Here is a 20,891-nt window from a genome sequence, read left to right as displayed (position 1 = left end):
GTTCCTGCCCAAGGAGGCCCTTTCATGGAGGAGGTTGCATGAATGCTACCAGGTGGTCTGCAATTTGGAGAAACGTAGTAACCGTTCCAGCTAATCCCCCCGTCACAAAAGGCAGGTCTCCAGTGCTCCGGGGCTCTCCCGGGCAAAGGGAAAAGTTTACCTCGAACACACAGTGTCTGAAAGGAGTCAGGGACTCGAGCAGTGATTCCTAATCAGATTGCGCTGAAGTGAACAGCTCGCATGGCAGCTGTAGTTTTCCCAGGGTTAATTACCTTTCACTGCTCTCTCTAAATGAGTCAGCTGTTCCTGTCATTAAACAACTCCACTCTATCTCTGCTCCTCTGTCCTCCACACACATGTGCACATGTGCACGCGGGTGTGCACGTTCACACACACACACACACTAACCCACACACATATAGAAACCCACCTTTGTCTTTCGTCCAGTATTTTTTATAAAGCGTTGGATAAGGTGATAAGGTGCAAAAGACTATTAAAACATGGATATTATAGCGACTTTGATCACTTTGCTAGTCAGTCGCAGACCATTGAAATGGAGGTTGCTGTCTTTTTATTTATGCTAGTGATGTTTATGCAGATAGACAGCAGTATTCCCAATACACCTCCCCTACCCTGTTGAAGCAAAATAATACCAATCTGTCAAGGTCTCATTCTAAACAGCCCCTTTCGTACTAATTGAGTATATATAGGAGGCAAACATGTTCACATATGTGCACACACAAACACAGGCGTACGCACAAAAACACACGGATACCCACACAAACACAGAGTCCAGCTCTGATATAGTTGTGCTGTCATCAATTCTGAACAATCTGTCTGCTTACTGAGCTCAGTGGCTTAGGATGTTGGGGGAGTTTTAAGTGATTTTTGCCACTGTATGGTAAAATCCCTTGGCCACCTGGATTACAAACTCTAGTCCTTTAACTCATGCCAGTATAAATCCGTGTTAACTCGGATTTACCTCTGGCATATGAATTCTCAATCTGCGTAAGCTTTGTTTGGAATGAGTCAAACATAAGTATTTTGTGCAGTAAGGATGCCCGATGGTGAATTCCTATTTCTGTGAAACGCACACAGGGAGATAGTTCAGGGCTAAATTAGTCATAAGACTAACTAGAAAAAGCCTTAAGCTGTGTTTTATTACACTCAAGAGGTAAGGAGACCCGCGTGTCCGATCACAGCCAGGTGGAAGTGTGCGATGCTGCACTGTGAAATCCACGTAACCATGGTGACGGACATAAACTGAGAGCTGTACGCTGTGGTCAAGAGTTTAATCAGATTCCTTATACCAAGATTCTGCTTTGCTTATTGTCAGACAAACATTATTTGCTCAGTTGTTCAAACACAAGCCCTGGTCTGCTACCAAAGCGATCATGATAAAATAAAATATGGCATGAGCAGCCTGGAGGATCTAAATTAAGTATTATCCAATATCCATACAATCTCTCACACATACATACGCACACACACTTCTGGGCGAGCAGAGTTAAGCCAGACTATTTTGTACTTAAAAGGTTAGCAGGGCTGTTTTGTGAGTTTGATCCATGCTTGCCAAATCAGCAGATGGTCCATGAATATGATTATATGCATCAATAAAAGGAGTAATCTTTAACAAAATGTAAATTTGACTTAAGTCTAGGGTTTAATATACGCGATGGACTTTAACCCACTTTCCAGCCTGACAGTAGAGCATGATAAGCTAATGCACTTAAATTTTTGTATTACAGCAATCACTAATGATGCTCCAGTGCCACTATTCAGAGATCAAAAAGAGAGGAGTCCGAGGGGAGGTACAAGAAATCTGCACAGTGCTCAAAATGTGTTGAAACAGCAGCTATTCACTTTTGAGAGAGTATTTTAACAGTTCAGCAATCGATACAAACCGAGTCTGGGTGCTTAACAAGATCCTCTCTTGTGCTGTCATGCTCTATTATACATTTCAGTGATTTTTAAATAAATCCTTGCACAACACTGAGTCAAGCTTTACTCAAGGATCAACAGCAAAGAACCACCTCTGAGTAACACAGACAAAAAATGAACCTTTATACTTTTGTGAATAAAAACCAAGGCACAGCTCCGATACAATCTAGCATAAAGTGCACACAACATCAAGTGCAAGGCAAGAGAGTGGCTTACAGAGAGAAATGGAGAGAAAAGTTTTCAGCAGCGATTCAGAAGTTAAGAATGGTCAAGTAAAAAATGTGGAGATCTTATTCTGAGTCACATAAAACAGCATCACTGTTATTGACCCTTCCATGAAGCTACTTATCTGAGCCTGAGGCTTACACAGCACAGCACATCCTCACACAGACAAACAGAATCACTTGTCTCCTGCATCTTAATGCACTCATGTTAACATGTCCGACAGGGCAGAATCGCGAGCTCGACTTACCATGCCCCCTTTAGCCTTTGTTTTGCATCTCATAGTGACGTCGGGGAGGAGACCGAGCAGAAGGATATCGAGGTGGGGTACAGGGTAGTCCAGAGTCTCGCTGCTGAGAGAGTGTGTTTGGTTGGTGTATGTGTGTATGTGTGTGTGTGTGTGTGTGTTCAGGGACACTGTGATATTCACCCGAAACGCTAAGCTTTTTTTTTTTTTCCCTTCTTCTTCTTGTAGCCTTTGTGTCATTCACTTAACAACCAATCTCATTAGCTGCTGGGCTACAATGGGGTGAATTATTTTCTGTGCAAATACACCACATGGTGATCCTCAAGGTAAGACCTCTGAAGGTCTTTTTAATCACATAAAAGATAGATTCACCCCAGAAAAAAAATCAATGATTACTGTAAAGAACAGACTGCTACTAAAAAGAACCGAATAAGACAGTCATTTAGAGTGATTTCAATTGAGCAATTTATATTCCTAAGGGTCTATAGTGAAGAGAATGTACATGTATAATTATGTGACAGTAATTATTTTAATTCTTGATAATTACACTTAGGGTAAAATAGGAAAGAAAGCATGAATGGATGTGCTGCTGCTCAGCTTTTAAAAAACCTAGAGGTAAATTATGACGGTAAGTAATAAACACAAACAAAAAACAATGTTTGTTTCAAAATTGGGTGTTTTTTTTTAAAGCAAATCTCTCGCTGCAGTGCTTGTTGGTGCAAAACCCTGAATACATGTAAAATGTAACTATTGTAAGTACTTGAAGTCATGACAGCTGTCTATAAGCATCAGGGACATGTCTATTGGCCAACTTGACCCTTGTTAGAAAACAAAACAAATACAAAAAGAGAATACTGCAGCCTGGGACTGCCGAGCCGGGTCACTGGAGATTTTCCAGACAAACGCTGCACAGGGGAGGGGAGGGGAGGAAGAATAAAAAGGACAGGCTCAGAATCTCATTTTAACAGACCGCACACAATCTGGGCTCCCACAGAACTATCTCTGCCTGACCGCTTTCTATTTATCCCTTATCAGTGTTTACCAACCGCTAGTTTTCTTTCATTCACACTGTGAGGCAGTTCTCTTACTATCAGTCAACAGCTGACACCGTGGAACAGCCTCAAAGGCAAGAGGAAGGGATCAGAACTAAACCAAAGCTGTTTAAACAATACAACAGAGGAAATAAATTCATAAATCCTAATTCTTCCCAACCCACAAGGGTATAAGCAGATCCTTTATAGTTAGGCCAACAAACAAAACCACAGCCAATGAGGTACGTTACAATCAAGGTAAATTCTGAAATGTATTTTTTTTTAAATAGAGGCAGAAAAAAATCCCATGTAATATTAATTGGAAACATTTCATAGTCTTGCCCTGTTAAGCAAATATAACTATTCACTAAAAGGCTTTTTCTGGTGTTTTATTATGTCGTTTAGAAAAATCCCCCCTTGATTCAACCTTGTTAACATTTTTAGATGGTTTCACTGTAAACTAGAACCAAGCTATAAAAAAATATAAATATGTCTGCTCTTTAAACACAACTAACATTTAGCAACATTTTCAAAACATATATAAAACATATATAACAATCATTAAATGTCTTAGTTAGTTTTAGACAGTCTGGTTAGGATCAGTCTACTTCTAAAAGAACAAGCAGAAAAAATAATTCAAACTACTTATATAATAATGATTACTTTTATTCTACACACTTAATTATATATTATAATATTTAATTCACAGATCTCTAATTTATGCAATATCACTAATAATATTTCAAGGTGATGTATTGCCATTCTGACAAATTCATGAAGATATATGGATTACACATTTACACAAGAGCAATTCTAAAAAATAATATTAGAGGCAAAATGGAAATATAACATATATTTTTTATGCGTGTTATATATGTGACACATAATATGACATGAAATAATCATTTGAAATGTATAGATCACACTGTTGCTTTACATTTCTTCCAGAAGGACACACAAAACAGCACATTTTTTTTCTTTTTTTTCTGTAATACTGTTCAAAAGTTAAGTAATTAATTACATTTATCCTTTCACCAGCTGCTCAACAGCAGATGGATCATTTCTGAGACCTTGTTGAATTAAATCCACATAATTCATTTTCCTGGATTAACTAACTGAAGTTTGAATAGGGTAAGAAAAAAACAAAAAAACAAACAGGTAACACATTATGTGTATGCTGGGTGATTTTATCGTTTATATTGTTTGCACCCGACGGCTGTTGACTTATAATTAAAAACAAGCAATCAGAAATCAAACTATCAGAAAGACTGAGTAACTTTATATTTTTATTTCTGCATGATGGAAATAAAGGAAAACGATTATTTCCACTGCAGAAGTTCAGTGTGTATCGCACGTTTGAAAATAAGTTTGTAAATCCAGTTTAGTTGGACAGCAGGTACCATGGACAGTTCCTGGAGGCGAACAGAGGTTACATTAATGTGTTGTGTAGCAACTAACATCCTGCTTTGAAGCGGAGGGTGGGGAGTAGAAAGGAATAATGGCTCTTACTTATCACTGCTTTACCACACACGCCTGCTTTAGCCTGTGCTGCTTTTGTAATTAAAACAAAGAGTAGAGGTGCAACTTTATAACCTTGCTTACAGACCCTGTCTTGATTTAGATGACTTGGCAAACTTCTCAGAGGATTAACGAGATGTGACACTGTTACACGATGATGTGTTATCTAATGTCTTTTGTTGCTCTTTTCTTGTTTGTCGAGAGAGATGCGAGCCGACTTTAATAAGCTGATGGAGTTCTGATTAAATTGAGGCAAACACACAGGCAGAATGACAACCGGCATTTCAATTTATTTCACCACTGAAAATTTACAAATTTTCCACTGAAATTCTCCAAACCAAAAATGATTTAATGCCACATTCACACGGAGTATAATGTCTCTGAAAGACATGTCGATAGATATGACTGGCAGATGTTAGTTTACACAAATATTTTTGACTCCAGGCTGAAATCTTTATTCCCTGCTGTTCTTTAGGATAAAGAACAAAATCTAAAAATACATTAAAGTTCAGGAGGACAGTAAGTTTATCCACTAAACTCCTAAACGTTTTAAAAAAAATCCTACTTTTGTTGAACAGTGATCAACTTAAAGTTGGATCATCAGGCAGATTCTGAGCCATTAGTGTGCCGCAAGTTACTACTAGTAAATGATGAACTTTTCTAACCAGCATCCATCCTCCTAAATCAATAGTTGCTCTGGAGACTGTCGAGTGCTTTGCCCCCTCTGAATTTGTTCAAAGCTAAGACTTGCCCACGTACAACACAAAAGTTCACTTGTAGACCGCGTTACTATCACACTACATTCAGCATTAGCATATAGTTTTTGAACTCTGCCACCATTACAGTGCAAATAATTGCAAAAAAATTTCAGCACAGAATGTAATTCTTTGGCCCCGCTGAATTTCTTTAAATCTAAAACTTGTCCACAAAGTATAACACAAAAGCTGATTTGTAGACATTTTTTTTTTTACTGTTATACTATATTCAACATTAGCATATAGTTTTCAAACTTTACCAGACTTAGATTGCGAATTATAGAAAGCCAGAACAGGATGCAATAAAATACTTCACTGGCTGTTCAAATATGTTATTGGAACACAGAGTCAATGTTTAAGTGCATTAGGCTCTGTGGTCTTGTATGTACAGCTGTCACTGTCAAAGCCACAGGCAACCTGACAATGCTTTGTCTCTACACACAATACGAACATGTGCTCTCCTAAGACAAGCTTATACTCCACACAAACGCTGTGAATTTAATCTAGATAGACAGTATCTCATGCTATCTGGATGATCAAAAATAGGTCATGCCTCTCTAAAAACAGTTTGAGCCATTTAATCTCCTCTCAAACTGTCTGAAACCTGGACAGAAGCTGCGCTCGATTTTTAACAACACCGGTTTTCTATCAAAGAAACAATGTTCAAGCACCAGTGCAATATTTTCCAAAATGCTCCCTGACACAGTTCAAAACAATTGCCAGCATAATAACTATTTCACATAATCTCGCAAAATCCACAGAACACAAGTTACGCTGCTGAGTAAATCTCTGTAAATCTGAGTAAGTTTCTAACACTTGTACGTTTCAGCTCCTCACATGACAGCATCTAACAGCATGAGCTAAAAGGCTTGTCGTTCACATATGCGATACAGAGTATCACTGATGATAAATGCTGACCAAACTGACAGTATATTAAATAAAAAGAACTTTGACACCAACCTAGTGCTGTGATCCAAAAAGTTTGATTTTCTCCCAGTCTCTTGATAGCTGAGCTGGTGCTGTGGCTTTGAAAGGTAGTCCCCAGGAATATGACATACTGTGCCTTTGACAGCCTCGAGATAAGCACCTGCGTTCGGGTCCCTTTTTACGTCACACCTCCCCATTCACAGCCCTTCAACATGATGCACATTTGCACATCAACAGCCACCAACCCCCCTCCTCGCTCTACTCCCACATCCGCAAAACACACAAACAGGCACACAAGAAGGCAGATGCGCGCACTAGCCTCTACTCATGCGCGCGTACACTCGCACAGACACATGCACAGACACCACAGATTTGTGTGCGCTGGGTGAAAATGCAACATATATGCAAGCGAACACACACGTGTACACACATATGCACTCACAGGTGATTTATTCCTTTTTTTTTCCTCTCTCTCTTTTTTTTTAAACCTCCCCCCATCAAGCCTTTTTCCATATATCGATCCTTATTCTATCTTTTTTTTTTTTTTTTTTTTTTTTTTTTTTTTTTTTTTTTTTTTTTAACTTTCACTTGCTTTGTCATAAGACCGGGGCATATGCCCTCCCAAGCTCCTCATACATCACTCATCATGCAAATGAGAGGGAATGTCACTCCTCAGCAGCAGATGGCCAGGGATGATAACAATGGCTCAACAGACCAGTTTCAATGTCTGCGACTTTATCGCTACGGCAACAACAAAAATAGATGATATGAAATCCTTGTCTGTTAATTTGATTTCTCCCCTTTTTAATGTTTGTACCTGTCAGTCTGTTTCATTTCTCCTGGACCATTTGAATGTAAAAGCTTTGTCCGAGGTTTTTTTTCTGTCACCAGAAGTCTGCCTATCAGTAAAAGGCAGAGACCTGGAAATGATTTTTGGTGACTATGGGAGGCTGCTGCCTAGCAGTTATTCAAGTAATTAGGTGTAATTCCTCCCTGTAGGCCATGTTAGCCTCCTGAGTTAGCTCATGCGTTCGACAGGCCTGGATAGAGACAGGGAAGAATAAAGGAAGAAAGGGGGCCCCGAGAAATCACAAATGCAGCTTTTCAAACACCCCCCCAGCCAAAGTGATGTCACCCTGCGTCCTGCTGACTCCTGTTCATACAAGCCCCTATAGCAGAGAGTAAACAGTGGAAGCGTTTAGCAAACAGGGCCAGATTACAATGACAAAGGCAACCACACTTCTGGGTGGAGCCTGGGGCGAGAGGGGCAAAAGAGGGGGGTGGGATGGTGTGGTTCAGGATTTAAAATAAGTGATACCCATGAGGGGACCCCCACCCTTTCTCTCAAGATCCAAGCGTAGCCCTTCCCCAGCTGATGGTAGGGGCCACCCAAACATGCTTATCTGTCGGTGATGTCCCCCCCTGGTCCCCGGGGACTGACGTGTGAACACAATATGTAATAATAATGTATTTTCAGTTCTTTTTTCTGTGATTTGTGCATTTGGTTATGCAAGGCTGGGGACTTGAGGATGGAGAATATCATTACTTAAGGTTTGGCAGTTGATCATCACCTTGTTTAATGCCTCATTTGAAAGTCTAATTTCTAACTGTCTTCAAGAGCCAATTCATGGTACACGGTGAAAGAGACATACAAAGGAGAGTAGACCTGCTCCGTTTTTTTTGCCCTGTTTTCACCATTTGTGCGTGATAACCATACAAACACATGGAAGTAAAGAATCATCTATCTAAGCATGTTATCAAATAACATGTTCTTTGTTTGCTGTCGCAGACAATCTTGCTGTGGGGGACACGACAAGCTTGTTCAAGGGATGATTATTTCATGTCCTGAGCTAGACATCGGTGCTGATGGAAGAAGAAAACACACAAAAAGAATCAAGTCATGTAAAGCAATCTTGACTAACTGAGAGAGCTGCATCGCCATTACAAAATCTAACATTTTCTGGCCCTAACATCTGTTCAAATCTGTTTTTAAAAAAAACAAACAAAAAAAACAGACCTCATTCAGAGCAGGCATAGAACATAAACTAGTGTTTTGTCAAGCTATTTCATCAACTGAAAATGTGGGCATAACTGGAGAGAGCTGATGGAGAAATGAAAGAGGAGTGGGTTGGACAAAATTACATGTCAAACAAGGGTTCACATTTAAAAAGTCCTGCTCATATTTGTAGAAAGTGTTTGATTGCATTTAGAAGGGTATTACAATGGGTCACATCTGTGTCTAAAAGCTTTTCGCGTTCTGCTGCAAATTATGTAAGCAAAGTGAAGGGTCACAACACCCTGTTGTTTTGAGCACTATACCTTCCTCCTGTGAAACCTACACAAATATATTTAACTGAATTCTTCTAATGCACTGTGGGATCAAAATGTCAGCAGTATAACTTCAACAAACCCCCTCACTCAGCACCCCGCCCCATATTTTCGACAAAGCAACGCGACTAATTTTGCATGGCAGCCCGTACACCCAAACAACAATGCATATTCACACTGTGCCACTGAATATGATAGACGTGTAAAAATCTATATTAAACTGTGGTTAATTTCAGCTTTAATGCTTTAAGCCTGGTCTAAAATGACACAAATGCTTCTTCTTGGTGGTACTGAACCCTCATTGTGCAACCACTTGATGCCGCTTGTTCATCACACAGAAAGTCACATAAAAGGACTGAATTAAAATTTAAAAAATGTATTTGCATATGCAAATACAAGGAAGCAAACATAAGTACATGTTGTTGATATGGCTCCAGGATGTAGAACTATCTTTATGTTAATGTCAGCAGACAGGGAATATTCTTTTGAAAATACAGTACATTTTTCATGGGGATCATTATCTACACTGCGTGTCACTGTGTCTCAGTTAAAAGAAATGATTAGATTACTTCACAGCAATCCCCTTTGGGGTGATTTGTGTGTGTGACCGTGGGCAACCTTACAATATGTTTATTCAGTGTCCTTTGAAGACACTTCAATAACATTTCAAATGTTTTATGGACAAATATAGGATGCTTTCGTTATCCGCCTTTGTAACTAGGGCTCTGTCGTATTTGAGCCTGTGGTCCAAAGTCTCTTCCTCTCATGAAGTATAACCTGATAAAATGACTGACTGGCTAATGATAAAGTTTTTTTTTTTAAGTCTAATTGCAATTCCTAAATCCTTGTGGTTCCACAAATAGTGTTGCCTTTCATGATTATCTAATTAATTGCAGGTCTAAATAATTTACCCTTATCAGTAACACTGAGAAGCATCAGTCACTAGTGGTCGCTACTTGTTCTCTGCAATCACTGCCCTCAGATGAGAGCATATGATCAGGACTAACTGGTCAAAGATCCAGTTTTACAGGCTGTGAAAAGCGACCAAACTTTAATATTTGCAGTGTAAAAATCACAATTATAGCTCTGCATTATCTGTATTGAAATAAAAGTGAATTTAAAACCATATGGATCCAGAAAAATATTAAATTAGCTATAAAACTGTGTGTTTAAATCCTCCTCCTTATCAGCGGCATCAGTCATTCGTGGTCACTACTGGTTCCTAACGTCCTCTGCCCTCAAATGAGCTCATATGATTGCTTATATCAAAGAAATCAATGCACAACTGGTCAGTCGATGTCTGGCTTTTGTAGTTCACAGGCCGTGCACTCATTGTGTTGTGTCATTGAGAGGTTAGGTCCAGATCTGGGCGTCTCTGGGGGTCCCTGCCCATCTTTTCTACTCAGTCGGGCAGACAATGAAGCAGACACGCCTATAAATGGCCAGATAGGAGCTTGGATGTTCAGCCAAAAGCGAGCATTTAAACAATGGTAACAGGTGTGTATAATGCGTGCTTTGATAATGACCTTGGTGGCCGTAATAGTATGTCTAGACACAACTAACAGGAGGCATTTCTGTCTGGTCTCAGAAGTCCTGTGGGGGCTCAACTGCAAGATCCTAAGAAGCAGATATTGGTTTGTTGTTAGTCATTAAAACTAAAAGAAAAACATATTAGATCACACAGAATACAGAAAAAATGTTGTGCTGTGACACTGGTAGAAGAATCAGAAAAGTTAAGTCTGCCACGCAACAGGATTGTTTTCTGTCTTTAAAATATTTGTAGGGTAGTTTGCATAATAAGCTAAAATCATCTTGAGTATTCAGAGATATGCACTTGAATAAATAGAAAAAACTCCATTAATGTGGATGGCTTGCAATTTTTGATTGCGCCAGATACAGGAAGCTTGCTGACATGAACTAAAATGCAAATGGCCTTTGAGGAAAACAAAGAAATTGATTATGAAGTAAGTTTCTTCAGCACAAGTAGCTGGCTTTGAGTGATTAATGGGGGTGGGTCATTGATTTCCTTTTGTTTAGATCTTGGTTAACTTTCTGGAGACACAATTATAATTTGTTTCCAAACAATAAATCCAATCTAGCTTGAGCAAATTAAATTTCCCTATGGCCTCTTCTGCGTCATTTTACATCTGAAATGGATTGTTATCAAAAGGCATTGCATGTAAATGTCTGTTTTTTTTCTGTTTATATTTGTTACATTTCTGATTAGATATTGTTTTTCTCAGTGTATTGGAAGGTGAGCGCCTCCTAAGATTAGAAAGAGCTGTTTACAGAGATCTGCATGACTTGTCAGCCGCGGCGCCAAGGGTTAATCTTCCAATTCTGACTTCAATAGCTGTATGTCACACAAATCAACATTTCTGATGAGCCATGTATCTACAGTTTACGTGAAATATTGTCTACATGCTGTCTGAAACACCCCAAAATATGGTGTATTTGTTGAATGAGCACACATTGTCTATCTCCACATTAGCTTTGCTAAAGGTTGGTGAAATGTTTGTGACTTATCGTAGCACAATGTACTTTATATTTGTATGTACATTTGCAAGTCAAATTGCAGTGTTACAGAATACTTTATTGAAAGGCTTTTGCCACATTCTTCAGCTTTACAACTTTGAAAACTTCCACAGATCCAGACATTTATACTTCCTGATTTCTCGCATCATCTCTCCAAGATAGTGATAATACGATTTCTGTGTTTTTCGCTGTTGAGAAACAAACTGGATTATGAACAGATCACTACATAAACAGCTTTCTAAAAGGAGGCAGCTATTTTAAAAAAGGCTGAAGAAATGCAAAGAGGGATTTAAATTTTAATTTGAATTTATTCCAGCAAGTGAAAGGTTCTTTTGAGAGGGGATTTCAGCAAAGATGATGGTATTTAAAAGTGATAAACAAGCATCTAAACCTCCAGTGGAAAACAGTCATTTTGCTTCTTTCTAGTGTAGGGGAGGAATTGGGCTTGCTATGGTCACATCCAAAATATAAGAATAAGTAATAGTAGTAATTAAAATGTAAATAAGCAAGATCTATGGAGATATTTCAACTGATTCCTGTCATAAATTGTGTAATTAACATTTTGTCTTGACACACCTTGTGACTTTGGATGCATAGCTATATGTCCTCAGGTGCAAATTCATGTTCTCTGTGTACTTGGCATAGCGTACTTTATACTGTACATGGATGCTTTAAAAAATTATTCACACTTATCACATGCAATTTAAATCCTGTGCCTCAACACTGGAGAGGAACATCAGGCTAAGTTCAAAATTAAATACCTTACAAATTAAGACTTGTGTGTTAATTAAGGACTGTTGTCGTGCAGTTTGAGGCAGTATCAGGAAGAATCTGGTGTATCTTTAGGTGAGTGTCTCACTCGCATGTCACGTTTAGGTGACAAAGGATGACTAACCAGGGCTGCCATCTATTATATATTCACAATATATGGATTATAACGATGTGACTGGATTTCAAATATTTCTATTCTCTTGTGGATGACCACTAAACTAAAGCAGAGAAACCTATGCCACACAAGAAAGACAAAGAGTTACATCATTTTGTTGAACAGTTAATCCGATCATGGACAGTGTTTGTGCATTTGCTATCTTCGGAAAATGCCAGCAAAGGCGCTAAGTAAACCTATTTTACAAGACTCCCTCACAAGGATACAGTGCCAGTATCGGGATAAAATTTCACACAGCGGCATGGCTCAGTCACATAACCTAAGCAGGCTTAGGAAAATGGAACACTACAAAGTATTGCACTTTCTTCCTGTATGTGTGTTGCGGCATACAAAATGCTCGGATTGACTGATGTGAGTTTTAGCATGAAAGCCAAAGTGAACTAATGGCTGAATAGCATGTAGATACTGTTGTTAATGCTCTGAGTTGTTTAAAATGGTAGATTATGGAAGTGTGCACCTGGCATTCTGCAGGCTAGCCTGGCAACACTCCTCCCTTATAATTATAATGAACACACAGTAATTCAGGGTTGAGGCTGAAATACGAATGATGTCCTCTGAGACAGCTTGTTTTAATGGCTATGCAGAAGAGTTCCTAGAAGTGCAGATGGCAGATGCAATGCCTTTTAAGCTATTTAAGGATTGTACACTACAAGGTATAGAAAGACCCATAGTGTGAGGCCATATTGCTCTTCTGTGCTCCCGGATTTGATATTAGACTGGCTCATGAACCACTAATAAAAGCTTTAAAGTGTGTTTACTGCCATATTGACAGACTAATATACATCTATATCTATAAGTTAGATAGTATAATAGGAAATGGTGATGAGGTATGGTCTGCACAGACACTGTTCTTACTTTGTCCACATAGGGGTGCATTTGCTCAGAACGTGGGCCCTTGTGTAGTCTTTCATTGCAGTGTCAGAGGCCTAATTTTGATACTGCAGTCTACATTTAATACTGTATATAGCTAAAAGGCTGCAAATAAGATGCTGCAACGTCTCTTTTGTACATAAACCACCATAAATGCCTCCGTAGTGAGTTAATGTACATGATTTAAATGTAAAAAACACAGGTCTCGTAATCATAGTTTTAATGTAAATAAACGTAGATTTGTACCTGTTTGCACTGAAAATATTCCACCAGTTTCACAATCTGTCTTTACGTACAGTACAGCACATATATCTCTATCCCTGGCACACTCCCAAGTCCATATAAAAGAGTGTGAAGCCTTTGAATCAGTCTCACTACTGTGATACAAGAGCAGGTATTGAAACAACAAAAAATGTTAACTCCAAGAAAAAGTTTTGCCGCATTAAAGTCACATAGGAGCCACATTAGCATGTGAAAAGAATAAACAGAGGCATTCTCAGTTACACACTCCACCTGGCTGCTAACCAACGTCCTTGTCAGAAGTCCACCCACCGCACTGGCTAACACTGAAAGACCTCCTGGGGACCGCAGTGACCATTCACTCGGTTCTCTCTTTTTCCCATGCACCTGTGACTGTTTTTGTGTTTGCTATTTTTTGCTTTGTCTTTTTCTGGCAACACTGTATCATCGGAGACACACTTTCTCTCAAAAGGAATTCTCCTGCCCAACAATGTGGTTTGTTTGTTCACCGGATATGGCAGGCCAGAGAGTCAAATGGAAAAAAAAAAAAGTCACCACAGTAATAATTAACATTGCCACAAGAAGAGGAAAAAAAATATAAGCTGAAAGACACAGCAGTATGAATGGACTTGAAATAAGAAAATAAGGTACTTTTACCAACTGGTTTCTTGCCGAGTTGGGGGGCTTCACAGGTGCAGTTGGAAAGGCTCTCCTCCTTACTCTCCTCGGACGGCTCATCCGGCTTCTCCATGGTCCTGGACCTTAGAGAGCTGCTTTTCCATTTTCCAAAGGACTTTGCCACAATCGCTTTGTCCGCTCCTTTCATTGTTTTCTGTAAAACACATTTACAGCATGACTTCCCAGGTTTATCCCTCTTGTGAGCCATCTGCCCCCTTTTTTGGCTCTCAATAAACCTGGGCTCATCTTTCCCAAACCCAAAGTAAGGGAGAATTAGGGCATTGTGTGCATATGCATTCTCTTAAGCATTCCAGAAAATTTCCTGATTGCCCTGGCATCTTTTTTTAGACAGCGTTTGGACATTGTTTTTCTCCTGACATTCTGTAATTCAGTGTGGAGAGAGTGCTACTGATTGAAACTGTATAAAACAATACTTTAGTAAGTACCCACACAGTAAACACAGTCGATGGAAACTGAAAAAAAAACAAACATGTTTTCACATTTAATCCAACTTAAAGGAAATAAAAATAGCACATTATGCCCTAATTGAGTGCTGTACAGTCCGCAAATACTATTACAAGGCCGATCAGGATTAGCAGTAGAACATACCTAGTTATCTATTTCTGAGTGCCAAGACTGCTAGCAGTGGGCAACTAAATTTCAAAAGCTGGCAAATCCAGTTGTCTCCTAAATACAGAAAGTACTTAAATCCAGAGCTAACAGAAGAAAAAGACGGATAAAGGGTGCTCTGCATATCACCGAAAAGCTTGTGCACTTTTCAGAATCACTGGCTAGGTTAAACAAATATGCTAAGTAGAGATCAAAACAATCCTTTGATCTGCAGCCTAGTTTCCAGAGGAATGGCTTGGCTGTTGTTGTAAATAACTTGTATAAATCTATATACCATTTGCCTTCAGGTAATATCAAAAGTGCCAGGGATTCACAGGCAAATACCTTGTGGTTAGGAAATAGATCAGATAAAAGCACATAAATATTTCAGCAACACTACACTGTCATTTTGTTTTTAACCCCATATGATCATTTTACTTCAGTTCTACAGTACAAATAAACATGAATGAGTAATATTTGATAGCAAAAGTACATTCTAGCCCTTTCTATTTTGTAGTTTGGAGGAAAAAAAAATTGCTCCTACCTCCAGCACGCCATTCAGGTCAAACACAGTGTAAAACATTGTGTTAAACTTCATACAAAAGAGGCTTGAAGAATCAGAATGCAGAAGCTATGCAACTTGCTGACTAACTTTGCCCTCTGTTTTGATCGAGCACACAAAGAAAAACGCTGTCCATTCAAAACAGACAGCATAACTCTTTTCAGAGAGGGGGGACCGTGAACAAACGAGGCCATGTCCTGAGCTGCAGTCAGTTTCCGTCAGGCCTGTGCACAGTGTACGGTGAGGGCCGTAGGGCCTGGGACCGGCTGACACCACACTCACGGGCAACAGAACAACTTTTGTGTACACTATCCTCCTCTGGAGTTTTTTTTTTCTTTCTACCCAAATTGGACTAGTGTGCTTTTTAGTTTGTTAGCTTGCTGTCCCTCAGTCTGTTTGGTCATACTACATAGATATGCTGGCTAATTTGACAGACTAATACTCCCTGCAAACTAATTTAACAACAAATTAATACTCTTTAAACAGTGGTACATTATTATCATCATACTAAAACATTAGCACACAGCAAGCTAAACAATTCAAATGAGTCATTTGCATTGTAAAGAGTTTGGCCCAATATTCAACTTGTTATTCCAGTACAGACCCACCTACTGCAAATAAAGACACAAATGATGATACAAATTTAGGTTTAGTAAAAATGTAATGCCTAGTTGAATTTAATATTATGCTCACTAACAGAAATATGCTAGCTAGGCTTGCTCACTAGCTTAATTTAACTTGGCGTAAAGTCAAGAATTGCTTTAAACGAACTATAGCAAAATGATTAAATAAATCCTAAAAGTCTATTTGAATGAAACCAAGTGTAGAAGAACACCAAGTAGGATACACTTAAGCAACAAGCTTGAGCTTGCTAACATAGTTTTTACTCATGGCTGTTCAAATTGTTCAAATTTTTAGGCTACAAGCTAACATAGAAGACAACATTTAAAGAAGATGAAAATCCTTAACCGACCTATTTATCAAAGGCTGTTCAAGTATAGACTGAACTTTTTGTGTTTTATAATCAAATTCATCTTTAGGAACATTTTAAATGGCGTTATGTTGCGTCAAAAACACACAACAACCACAGGGCTTCCCCAATAATGTAGCCAAACTTATTTGCTATAGGTGCTTTCTTGGTAAAAGTGCCGTTTCATACAACAGACTCTGAGTTTGTACGTGAAATATTTTATTTGGAAACACAACATCCATATCAGGCATTTAAACGCCACATTAAAAACACGCTTAATGCAGAATGTAACTGTTTTAAACAGTCATTCCTGTTCATGCCTCGAATGTCTTACCCGACTGTGAATGTTACGCATATGCTATCAGTGAATGTACATTTATTTCATGTAATGCATCTCTGGTTGGAGTAAAATGAAAACTTTGTAGACAGGTATGTATCGTCATAGAGGAGGTACACATGATTTCATTAATTCAAACTATTTTTACACCTGATGAATGTTTTAAATCGTAAAAAAAAACTCATCTTAGGTGTTTGATGGATATCATGGGAGCTTTATCTAGCTTCTCTGGAGTCCTAGAAATGCAATTTTGAGAGAGAACAGAATGTACCATATTCTTGACCCGTCTGCCTCAGATGCTTGCTGTATATGGAACTGAATACTGGACGTGAATTGTATCATTCTCTGTGTCAACTTGTTAGATGGCAGTTGCTGTAGTGGAGTGGTGAGAGCGGCACATATGCATTATAGGAGAAAATTGTGAAATGACAGATTCCGGGTGTGATACTGAGGGAATGACTAACTAATAGGAGGGGTGCTCCAGGCTGTTAGCTTTGAAAAGCAGTTTGCACATTACTTTATCTTGTCAATCAGATTCCTGGAATGGAAGAGGTGACTGATAACTTGAATTAATTATTTTCTTATTGCATGCATGTGTTAATTCATGTTAATTTATGTCCCTTACAGGCCCAAGCCAGAATATCCAGAGTAAAGCGCCACCTCTGGCACCCAGATCACCACACCATTCTCTTTGCATATATTTATATCAAATGAAAGACTTTTTTTTTTTTTTTTAATCCTGTTGGAACAAGGACTGACTGCCAAATTTGATTTTTAAATGTACTTTTAAGCTGTTCATGGTTTATGTTTGCATTTTTTTCAACTGAACAACACAGAGCAGTATTTATGGCTATGATGGGATTTGAAAGTTACAGATTATGTTTTGTAAGTAAATCCTACCCTTTAAAAAACACACACCAATTCTTAAATACGCAGTTAAATGACGTAGGACAAGGTCAACACTCACAAAACACATCCTCTACATTTTGTATGTTGTCATTTATAAAGAATTTAATCATGATCATCATCATCTAAATCAATTATATTTCGTAAATGCAGCTTCCTTATTTATTTTTTTTGTACCGCATTTAATCACAAAGCAGAGCAGCAGAAATTCTGAATTCAGAATGCACAGCGTGTACTTTAAACAATTGCATTTCACTGAACATCTTTAAACATTTTGACAAATTTAACTTCCCCTGAACACAGAGGATAAGAGGAAAAACATTTCTCTGATGAGAACAGAAACAGCAAGAAGTTCTAACAAGGAAAAGCCTGCCAGGTGGCGAACTGGCTGCACCAACAGAACGCACAATCTGTCTGCTTCTCCTTCCAAACCATTGACAGCTGCCATCACCAGCCTTGCACACTCGCACTCAGTGGCTCCTCAGCTCCCTGCCCATCCCTCTTTAGTGTTTCCTGCTAACCTCAGAGACAGGGTCACCTGGCCCCCTAGTTGCCCGTCTGTGGGGCCCTGCTGGCCCCCTGGAGACCTGCCTGCATGGGGATGCATGGCTAACAGAGGTCTAGCAAATCCTCTTTAATATGCAAACCGAGGGGCTATTCCTTTGACCTGAGACCATAGCTTTTCTAACAGTGAAATCCAAAAACATTCAAGTGATGTACAACCATGAAATTTGATGCGCAGTTTTTGATGCGCTGGTTATTTGATACTGAATATTATCGGAGAGAGACAAACAGTACTATATCCAGGTATTTTCTTCGACCAGGTAGGTTATTTGTGTTTAATTAAAGTAATAGGCAGCATGATTAAATCAGATTATGTTCCCTTCTGCCTGTTTGAATAATAACAATCTACAGTTTTAACGTTTTTTTTATTTTTTTTAGTTGTTGTTTTTGTAAAATTGGAACAGCATTTCTCCACTGAGTAAAACCTAAGCACACAGATGCACAGAGGCTAAACTGAAGAGTGTTCCACAAAGCTAGCATTGCAACTGGGCTAAAAATAAAACCTGGCAAAGTTATTCTGATCCCTTATTGGTCCCATAGTTTGATTTCACATTTAGCATTTGCATTCCCCTCCGCATAAACATTTCATTCTTCCCCTCCTGCAGTACAATGAGACTTGAGTGACTTTGGCAGCAGATTTTGGATCGGTGCTCCTGAATCCACCAGTGTATGTTATCAGCAGGTAAACAAGCTTTCGAACAAAGCCATAATGGAACTGCAAGCGGCATAAAGAGGCTCATCTCAAAAGCTATACAACCCATCAAAGCTGGTGTCATTTCCTCAATACTGCACTGCAGCTGGAAAATGCATGGCTGTTAGTTACAGTTTAAATCGCCTGTCTATTTTCAGACACTTCAGAACTATTTGTATTGATTATTTACTTGTCAGTAAGCAGCCAGATTACCAAAATAAGACAACAGATTTTAATGTTTACTGGATTCTTTTCCGTTTTGTCTTGTGGTAGGAAATCAAAAACTGTGTCATGCACTAAATTAATGGGATTTGCACTATAGGGTATTTGAATAATTATTTTTTCCACTGGAAATGAAATAGTTCTGTCTATATTTGGAAGGATTACTGATGGCATTGAACTTAATGTGAAAATAATTTGCCCTTTAAATACGTAGTTAAGTTATATCCTACACTTCCTGCTCAGCAGATGCAATCTTGTTAACCACACGCCTGAATCCTTGTCACCAAACTTTCCACATATTTGCCTTTTGGGTACAGCTCAGATGCACAACTAAACCTACGCACTCTCCTCCCAGTGAGTGGAGAAGCCTCAAAGCTTTCCTTTCATATGCTGTATTATCTCTATGGCGGTAATTATCCATAAAACTATGCCATCAGATGGTGATGATTTCCAATATGAACCCAATAAATGTGTTTAAATTTTGAATTATCATATTTATGTGGATATGTGTTACTAATAGTGATTATGTTCGTCATGTGGGTAGAAAATCAACCATCCTTATATTGCGCATTCTCACATATTTCTCAGACATTTCATCACACATTTAATCTGCCCCTGTCTAAGATTTTCTCCTGAACCTGTAGTCAAGGCAGAGAGGGGACAATAACGGATGAGATTATGAAGCATGTCTGTTAAAGCATGTCTGTTTGATCATCATTCTGTTTAGGTGAAGTTCTCTTCTTGGTCTCTTCAGTCCCTGACAGCAGATATATAACCTAATCTCTTTCCCTAACCCTTTTCTTAGGCATGAATAGGGTGGAAATGTGATGGCATTAAGTCGATTTACTCCTTGGTTTGCAGTTTCAGCCTTAATGCCTCTTGGCTCTTCTTCAACACACTCGTTCCATTTAGATTTCGAAAATAAAAATGTTATGTTAAGGCTTTCCTATTTATTTTCATTTATCCATCATTTGAAGTTCATGCATATATTTACTCGACAAATAATGCTTGTTTATTTGCGGCTTTCGTCGATCTAGTATAGAGTCAGAGATATTGGAAAATCAAATACAACTTGTGTATTATCTGCAAATACAGAGGATATCAGTGACAAAGGGCGAGATCTGAGACTGTATGGCATTCTTTGTGAGTTGTCTCTGACATCATTTTGATATTTCACATTTACTCATCTCGACCTTAATTTAGTGCCTCCAGCATATGTTGACATGCAGAGAAAGCCCATCATAATGTGTCTTTGAATTTCAGCTGATGGCATTTGAAAGCTGCATTAATACACCTGTCTTTTTCTATTATTATTGAAGTGATTAATTTAATGCTTTGGTACGTAAAAAAAAAAAGAAGAAAAGTTCAGTTTGCTTTTGAACTTTATGATAGTGATAAAATAAATTAATTTGAATTTATTTGTGTATGTGTGTAAGATATATTGCTAGTGAAGTCAGGAAATGGTAAGAGGCTCTATAAATAAATAATAAGTAAATATATTGTTTATTTTAGAGTCGCTCAGTACAATCAACTCTGTACAAGAAGTTCAACTTGTTATTATCTCGTCCATTTGAACAGATATTTATCATAAATTGCCTCTTGTATTTTCATCAAAAGGCTTTAAGTTATATGTTTTTATGTGTATGTGTCAGTGACTTTATGTCTGTCTGTGATTTTTTGTGGCTTACTATTATGAATTTGTACATGTATTTTTTTGTCTTATTTCCTCGTAAAGCACTCTGTAATCTCTATATTTGATAAGAGCTACATAAAAAAAACTCAATTATTTATA

At 38.4% G+C, this 20,891-nt stretch overlaps 1 protein-coding gene across 4 annotated transcripts in view; it reads right to left on the bottom strand.

Moving 5' to 3' along the window:
- st18 (ST18 C2H2C-type zinc finger transcription factor) overlaps window positions 1–15,732 on the bottom strand; it is a 39,738-nt gene extending 24,006 nt beyond the window's left edge. Inside the window, exons 1-2 of one of the 4 annotated variants that reach the window (XM_019264883.2) lie at window positions 15,392–15,732; window positions 14,218–14,392 (exon numbers count right to left, since the gene is read on the bottom strand). In XM_019264883.2, coding sequence (XP_019120428.1) covers window positions 14,218–14,392; window positions 15,392–15,445 — 229 coding nt within the window. In that variant the 5' untranslated portion in view covers window positions 15,446–15,732. Of the gene's footprint in view, window positions 1–6,674; window positions 8,610–14,217; window positions 14,393–15,391 lie in introns of those variants that run through there. The other 3 variants (XM_019264882.2, XM_027288887.1, XM_019264885.2) reach the window with 3 other exon arrangements.
- Window positions 15,733–20,891: the final 5,159 nt, after the last annotated feature.

This window comes from Larimichthys crocea, chromosome II (genome assembly GCF_000972845.2).
Source record: "Larimichthys crocea isolate SSNF chromosome II, L_crocea_2.0, whole genome shotgun sequence".
In the NCBI taxonomy this organism is placed as follows: Eukaryota; Metazoa; Chordata; class Actinopteri; family Sciaenidae; genus Larimichthys; species Larimichthys crocea.
This window is presented reverse-complemented; position numbering and strand designations above follow the sequence as displayed.